The sequence below is a fragment of the Chiroxiphia lanceolata genome, chromosome 1 (genome assembly GCF_009829145.1).
Source record: "Chiroxiphia lanceolata isolate bChiLan1 chromosome 1, bChiLan1.pri, whole genome shotgun sequence".
NCBI lineage: Eukaryota > Metazoa > Chordata > Aves > Passeriformes > Pipridae > Chiroxiphia > Chiroxiphia lanceolata.
In genome coordinates, this window is record NC_045637.1 from 92,200,657 (window position 1) to 92,208,935 (window position 8,279).

Here is an 8,279-nt window from a genome sequence, read left to right on the forward strand (position 1 = left end):
GCCCCGCTTTTGTCTGCCTGCCTGGGAAACGTGGACGCCTCGCGTGTTTCGCCACACTTTCCACCCGCCGTTCCCGTTTCGATGCCATACTTTAAACTCGCCGGCCCCGGGCTCCCCTCTCCTCTGCAATGCGGATGTATTTTAATTCGGAAATTTAGGGGGTGCAGGAGAGGAGGGGGGGGCGGAAAGCAGAGGGGGAGGCAGCTCTGAAATATCGCGCACCACCAGGCCCCCCCTCCCCCCCCCAACACACATACATCGTTCCACCACCACCCCCGGGCAGCGTTTCAGCGGGGCGGGCAATCGATAGCGGGCAGTCAGCTGGAGTCAACTGCAGTTTTTACCAAATCTATATAATACCGAGGGAAAGTGTCCCGAAGGTCACCCTCCCTGCCAAGGAACACCCCTCTCTGAAAGAAATCGGCGCAGGCGACAAGACACGATATAACCTACAACTTTTAAAGCCTCGCATCAAACATACCCAGAAGCGAGGATTCCTAATTTTGGGGGAGGCAGAGGGGGGGACAATATACATATATACACGTATAATTTAACGTTCACATAAAAATCATTATTCGCTCTACTGCATATATGGATAATCCCCTTCGGTTTTCCAAACGAAAAGAAAAACTGCCCCGTGCCAATCAAAACGTAACTGGAGCACGAACAAAAATCTAACTACCCATCCACATTTATATGTTTAAAGGATTAGACAATTACAAGGGATTGGTTAAGCGGCTGAATAAAGAGAGGCAGAAATACAGCCCGGGCTGCGCTGGATTAGCCCAAATTTTCGAGCCATCATAATGAATTATTTTTAAAACTGTACCGAGCCATTTTCCTCATTATTCCGGTCAATCCCTAGGAACGCGTTGCCCGTAAGGCGATCCCCAGCTGCTCCGGCGTCTATCGCAAGGCAGAGCAGCCGAGGATCACACACAGGAGATGGGATGTGGTACTGCGAGAAACCAGCTCGCCATAACCAGACACTCGGTTTCAACTTAAAGGGCTTCCAACAACCACCGCCGCCGCTTCACGAGACGGGGATAGACACACGTAGATCATTTAAAAAAAAAAACAAAAAACAACACAACCAAAACCCAACCAAAAAAACCCCCAAACAAATCTCTCTTCGCATGCAAAAGCGCAGAATTAATAAAACCACTTGAAAATGCAGTTCAGTGACATTATCGCGGCAGCCCCCCGCGTTTCATCTAAAACTAGATTATGATTGTGTCATTTGAGGTCAATACATTTATTCACCGGAGGAATCGCTACACAAATCTGGTTTTATAACCAAACTGGATAGGCTTGCCCGTTAAAAGGGGCCTCTGAAACTCCCCCACCACACCACAGAAAAAATCAAATTCAGCATCGCATTTGTTCCCAAAGCCTTAGAGCTGCAGGATTAGCTATAAACTTGACATTCACTGCCATTTCCTAAAACTGGGAGTCAAACGATATATGTTATGACCACTTACGTATTTCTTTTGAATTATATTCCTCTTGGGTCTTTCTTTGCTCATTCTGGTATCCAAATTCTGATTGCAAAAGGGGACAATTGCTTCATGAATTAAAGCCGCGACAATTAAAAAAAAAAATAAAAAAAATACCGAAAAAATCCAGGGGGGAGGGGGTTGTTTGTAGTGGTATCTTGTAATCCGACTTTCTTTCCTCACAATGTGATTCTCCTAGCAATAAATCCGAGAAATGGGGGACGGAAAAAAAAAAAGACGAATGCGAAGGAAACAAAAAAAAAAAATCACTTTAGTGAAGCATTATAATGGAAAATATCCCCCAAACACAAAAAAAACCGACGCCCTTGATATCCCCTTTTCTCTTTCTCAAGCCGCCTAAGCGATCTGCAGGTCCTTAGTGTCAGAGCTGTAGTTACATCTTGGAGGAGGAGAGGGGCCGGGAGGAGAAGATAAATAATCGGGACGTTGGAAGTCACGTTTGTGCCGCTGCAGCAGGGAAAGCAGCAGGGACAACTCCAGCAGCGGCGGCGGCTCCGGCGGCAGCAGCGGCGGCGGCAGCGAGGGCTGCACGCACCGTGTGTGTCTCCGCTCCTCCAGCTCCCCCCCTAACCAATGAGAACAGCTCTCCGCCAGCAACTTTAAATGGACCTGGCTCTCTTTTTTTTTTTTTTTTTTTTAATATATATGTCTGCGTGTGTGTGTGCGCGCGCGCGTGTATGTGTGTGTATATATATATATATAAATATATATATATATATACACGGACACACGCACACACACACATACATACATACACGGCTTAGGGCTCGCCCTCAATTCCCAACCGGGGCAGCAGCCGCAGCGCCGCGCTCAGCGCATGCAACAGGCCTCGCTGAACACTCCATGCGGGTCAAGCGTCACGCGCTTCCCTCTCCCACCCCCCGCCCCTCCTCCCACCTCCTTTCTTTTGGCATTTAAGCGCGGCCACCTGGCAGCCAAGGTCGCCGCGAGTTGTGCGCCGCAGCCCCAGCGCGGAGTTTTCCGACGGTCCCTCAGTGCGCAGCACGCTCGGTCGCCCTGCCCTGCCCCCTCCCCGCCCCGCAGCAGCCTCCCGCCTGCCAAGGGCTCTCCCTTCCGCTCCATCCTTGCACCCGCCGCGCCTCCCCCGGGCTTGGGCACGCACCGGGGGCCCGCTGCGCTGGCAGCACCTGGAAGTCACGTTTGGCCGCGCAGGGCCCAAGAATTATCCTTGCTCGCGAGGAAAGTTGTAGTTCCCTCGCCACAAAATGGCGAACGGCGGAGAACTACACCTCCCGGCGTGCCCCGCGCGCCCGCCCGCCGATTGGCTGCGGGGCGAGGAACCCCCTTCGCCACGCTCGTCCTTCTCCCCTCCCCCGCCTCTCTGCGTTGGTTTCCCCCTCCCTCTTGTCTCCCCCCCACCCCCCCCTGCGGCGCTCGGTGGTAGAGGCTGGGGGGGGTCCGGGGGGCTTGCACGGCAGGAGGAGGAGGAGGAGAGCGAAGGGGAAGTTTATTGGGAATCGCTGACAGGGAGTGGGGAGGCAGGCAGGCGCCGCGGGAGGCTGCCGGGAGAGCACGGGGATTAATGTGTCTGGGTTGGGCTGGGAAGTGGCGGCACGAAAACTTTGTGTCTGTGGGCTGCGCCCGCCGAGGAGGCGGCGGTCTGGGTCGGCCGGACAGGCGGACAGACAGACCGCCGGCTGGACAGAGAGACCGCCTGCCGGGCGGGCGGGCGGTGTCAGCTCGGGACAGGCTGCCGGGCTGGGCTCTGCGAGGCTCGCCCGGTGTGTCTCCAAGGTGTCCTGAGGTCGCGCCTCCTCTGCTGCCGGCGCCGCCGCGCTGGGGCTGCCCCGCGGGACCTGGCCCGGTGGTCCGGCGCTCCCGAGAATAACCTTTCTGTGTGGATGGATGTGTGCTTTCAAATCCCGCCGGAAGCTCGGCGGTTTCCCAGGAGCAGCGGCCCGTCCGCGCCGAGAGCTGGTGCCGAGGCCGGGCAGCGCCGCCCTGCCCGATCCCCGGCGGGATCTGCCACGGGACCCGCCGGGCGACACCTGGAAACCCGGTGTCAGTGAGAAATCCTGACATTCGATTAAATTATTTTTTTTCCCCTTAAGTTAAAACAAAAAATAGTGGGAAACTGGGTGCGAAGTGGAAGGTGCATCTTCAGTGAAAACCCAACAGTTCTTTAATGGCGGATTAAGCTGTTGGAGGAAATCCAGAGGAGGGTCACGAAGTTGATAAGAGAACTGGAGCACCTCTCCTTCAAAGACAGGCTGATAAAGTTGCGGCTGTTCAGCCTGGGGAAGAGGAGGTTGCATGGAGACCTCATAGCAACCTTTCAGTATCTGCAGAGGACCTACATGGAAGCTGGAGAGGACCTCGTCGTCAGGAAATGCAGTGATAGAACAGGGAAAAATGGGTACAAATTGAAAGGGGAAATTTAGGTTAGATATTAGAAAGACATTTTTTACTGTGAGAGTGGTAAGACGCTGGAACAAGTTGCCCAGGGAGGTTGTGGATGCCCCAACTCTGGCAGTGTTCAAAGCCAGGTTGGGTAAGACCTTGAGCAACATGGTCTAAGTGGTGTGTCTCTGCCCATGGCAGAAGATTTGAGACTAGATGATCTATAAGGTCCATTCCAGCCTCTTAACATTCTATGATTCTGATTACATTTACTCCAGGGACACGGAAGAAAGAGAGTCATTGATGATCTCCCTGGTGAGGTATCACCATACCCAGTAGCCATTTGTACTTTTCTGTACAACTCTGGCATAAACTCTGAGGTGAGGTATCTCTATGCTAATGCTTATATAGTTATATATTTAGGTAACACTAGGGACTTCGTGCTGTCTTCCACATGCAGTTTTTATGTTCAGATCCTTTCTGGAGAGTATTTTCTTTGCTCTGTAGGGGCAAAAATTTCTGTGCAAGGCTCTTGAGTGGCAATGCTCAAACTCAGGAGAGCAGGAGACACAGAACTTGCCAGAACCTCACTCACTGATTCCTAGTCTTCTGTCTTCACTGTGAGGCCATCCTTCCCCACTTATGTAGACAAGTGAGCATATTGTTCTCCCTTTACCTTAGAAATATGCAAATCATGTTTAAGACACTAAATAGAAAAAATAAGCTAGGTCATGATTTCTTAGTTTTCCCTTCACTTTTTCATGCTTACTGCTAATTATTTTGGGACATTTTTCCTAGTCTTGTGTAATAATAAAATGGGGTACAAAATTATCTCTGTGTGCTTGGCCTCATCCAAAATCAAGCTTTTATGGTAATACTACTTGTGATCAAGTTAGTCTTTTACAGCCTTTTCTTTAGGCCTTCTGTAGAAAAATATACATTATTTCTAAGTGCAAGTCTGAGGAGAGTATTTTGTTCCTTTAAATTGGGAATATGCACACTTCTTGGATTGTTTAACTTTCTGCCCTCACTTATTTTTATGAAGGTGTTTATGTAGCATGAAGGTCTAGGACATAATTGAAAGAAAATGCTTTTGTCTCAGGTGTTCTTTGATTAATAATGGTGAGTCTGTGATTTTCCAAGAGACATTTTGGAAAGCCCAAAGAGACAAAGATTCATGTATTTCTGGGTCACGAATTGAGCAGAATGGTTCTTGTAGAAAACCTACCTGGCTTTTCTCAAATAAAATGAGGTAGCAAAACCAACTATTCCCCTCCTTACTTTGGCGATTACTTCCTGAATGTCCTTAAAGTCTTGGGGTGTTGCTATGTTTGCTGCTGGCTTTTGTGCCATGTGTTGAACAAGAGCTTCCTGTCAGTGCAAACTAATGAATTTTCTTCTTGAGGCTGCGTGGCAGAAACCTTTCCCGTAGATCCATGACTCTATTTACGTTTGTGTTCTGTTATACAGAGCAGAGTGTTGTATTATGCACATGCTGAGTATCATGTATCCGTGGTGGTTCTTGCCTTTCAGTTCTAGCTTATGTGCATTTTGGAGACTGACCTTGTAAATATTCAAGCTGAACTTGTTTACTGTACTCGTTTACATTTTTAATTAAATGCTGTTACAATAGTACTTAGTATCACAGGTTAACTGCTACTGATATCAGTGTTTGCCATTACATTTGATCACTTTCTTTCTTTTTTTTTCTAATTTGATAGCAAGTTTCATCCTGGTCACTTCCAGCTATAACTGTGCCTTGAAGATGTTTGAGAGGTGACTAACATTAGAATGGTAGAGTTTCCTTGTTTTCATCTCATTCATTTCTTCGTTGTAAGAAATCCTTTTACAGGAATTGCACACGTTTATAAAGGAGTCTCCAAACTGGATTTATATGATCTATAGTTAGTTTTTAATCACTGTCCAGTGTCAACCTTTCCAATAACTTGCAAAGCCAGAATGGGCACACTGATGATACTATTGTTCAAAAAGATTTGGGGTTTTTTTGGAGGTGGGAACTTTTTGGGTTTTTTGGAAGGGCAGTGATGATATTGTGGATTTGTTCTTTGCATGAGCATAGCACATTTTATGCATTGTGTATTTGGACTTGTGCATACTAAGCATCTTAGGTGTGTTTATCTCTGAGCAAGAGGTGAAATATGGTCATCTTCTAGCATATAAGATAATCTTCTAGCACGCAGTTCAGTGAAAAGTGAGAAGAAATTTCATTAGGAAGGAACCTTAGTGATACCTCTCCAGCTACTGCACTTTTTTTTCTTTTTTTTTTTTTTTTTCCCCAACCAGGGACTACTGCTTTTGACACTTTCAAACTTAAAGAGCAGGTGTGTATGCAGATTGGATTGGGGTGTACTCAGAGTTCTGGGGCAAGATTTTTAGTAAGCTATTGTGAAAGGTCCTGGTATGGGTGCTGGTCAAAACAAATAAAGAAGAATATTTAGTTCTTCAGGAAAATGAGGATTTACTATAAACCAAAGCACAACCATTTAAGTTTTTTTGTTCTTATTTCTTCTTTTTGGTCAAACAGATAAAACAATAGGCACAAGCAGTACAGGGAAGGCAGAAAGAACATGGGGTGAATTCAAGAGCCATAATTCAACAGTCAGCAAACAAAGGGCATGATGCCAGACAAGTTCAGCCATAAAGGAGCCTTGTCTTGGGGGCAGGCTGTGATTGTTTGTGGACAGATGGCTGCTTACCAGTTAATAAAAATAACTTCTGGATACCCTTTCTTCAACTGTGTTGTGTTTACCTGAATTATGCCTGCCTCAGAAAAGATAAGATTAAGTTTTCTAGTGCTGAATAGGTTTTCTGCATCTGAAAGGGATACAGATTTGAATTCCAAGATCTTATCTGTTGTGTGGAAAAAAGCAAAACGTTTTGTACACTGAGAAGTGTCTGGGTGGGAGAGGGTCGATAGTTTTGCCCTGCTGGATACAGAACATGCTTCTAGCCCTAGAATCAGGTTGGCCATCTGCAGAGATGCAGTAATGCATGGGGGATTTTTGGACTTTTCTGAGGTTTGAATGGCTTCTGGAAGCTTGATAGAGTAGGTAAAGAGACTTTAAAAATGGACCCCCAGGTTTGTAAAATTGAGGTATGTTCCTATAGATTAGCTTTTTCTGCCATTAATGATGACATCATTTATGCGTAGCACATTTTGTTTCGTGTTTGAGAAGACGGAACTTTACCACACGCAGACGACTCTTTCCTGTAGCAGGTGGAAGCATGTGGAGACCATCAAAGGCCTCTGCCGATAGATGACTTGCCACTGGCTTGAGTTGCTGTCTAGACCTGACATTCCAGTTTCCTCACCTTCCAGTTGGGGTTCCCTTCCACTTTCTGTCATGCTTTACATCCTATCTGTCCTGTACTCATATTCTGCTTTACTGTTTTGCTTTGGTCTTAAAAGCCCCATAGCACGTTAAAGCAATATTGGAGTGGAATATTAAAGATATCGTTGCAATACATATCTAAGAGAAAAACAGCTACTTCTGAGAGTGGTTCCCTTGGGGAAGAGGGAAGTGGAACTTCCTTTTATTTCTTCCCATGGGGAAATAGAGATGTGAGTAGCCGATTGCTGGCTATCAGTTTGGCCACTTCCCCACAACTTTTTTCACATGTTAAATATATGCATAAATGAACACATTTTTGTTAAAAATACACATAAAATGCAAACATAATGACCATGCAACATAGTAAGCCAGTGTACATGCAAGGTGGTGTCTCTTCATGTGGGTCTAAGGGTTTCCCAACAGCAGCTTCTATCATGCAGTTAAGCTCTACTTGTGTAGTGGAGTTTGTATGCACAGAGAGGCCGGATTCATGCACTGCAGATTTATGCACGTGATTTAAAGTCCTCTGAGTAATTGAGACGTGGTGCCTAGCATCTCCAGGATCCTCAAAGCAGCCATACATACACGTGCAGGCAGATACTATGCAGATGGTCAGAGTGAAAGGATATTAAAGTGGCTAAGTTAAGCACTGAAAAGTTACCAAATGCCAGAATTGGGGAAATGCTTATGCAATCTTAATTCTATCCATACATCTATATATTGCTTTGTAATAATCTTAAAATAGACTACATACCTTTCCCCCCACCTCCATAGGATGGTTGGGTTTTATTCAGTGTGTTAAGCAAGTCTGCTCTGGGGATGAATTAGAGTACATGCTGAAGGAGAGAGAGCATTGTCTGTTGAACTCTTACCCTCCTATGTTCCCGCGAATGTAAGAAGGGAAGACATAATCTCATTGTTAAGGCAGCTGAATGTTGCTTTGGAGAAGTTGATCCTCTGCCAAGGAGTGTGATGCTGGGTAAGCCATTTACATCAATCTTTTAATAGTGGCCAGGTCAGCACTACTAATTTGTACATAAATAGCTAC

General features: G+C 46.5%; 1 protein-coding gene and 1 long non-coding RNA gene across 3 annotated transcripts in view; one reads left to right on the plus strand and one right to left on the minus strand.

Moving 5' to 3' along the window:
- The window catches only part of JARID2 (jumonji and AT-rich interaction domain containing 2), a 214,933-nt gene extending 212,186 nt beyond the window's left edge, over nucleotides 1–2,747 (minus strand). The window contains exon 1 of one of the 2 annotated variants that reach the window (XM_032674683.1): nucleotides 2,641–2,747. Coding sequence is in view for 1 of the 2 variants with exons in the window: in XM_032674662.1 (XP_032530553.1) it covers nucleotides 1,482–1,526 (45 nt within the window). In the remaining variant the exon portion in view is untranslated. Of the gene's footprint in view, nucleotides 1–1,481; nucleotides 2,087–2,640 lie in introns of those variants that run through there. The other variant, XM_032674662.1, reaches the window with a different exon arrangement.
- Nucleotides 2,701–6,582, plus strand: LOC116780162. Its single transcript, XR_004354359.1, has 4 exons — nucleotides 2,701–3,894; nucleotides 4,157–4,258; nucleotides 5,600–5,654; nucleotides 6,424–6,582. It is a non-coding gene; the product is annotated as an uncharacterized LOC116780162 (long non-coding RNA).
- The last annotated feature ends 1,697 nt before the right edge of the window (nucleotides 6,583–8,279 follow it).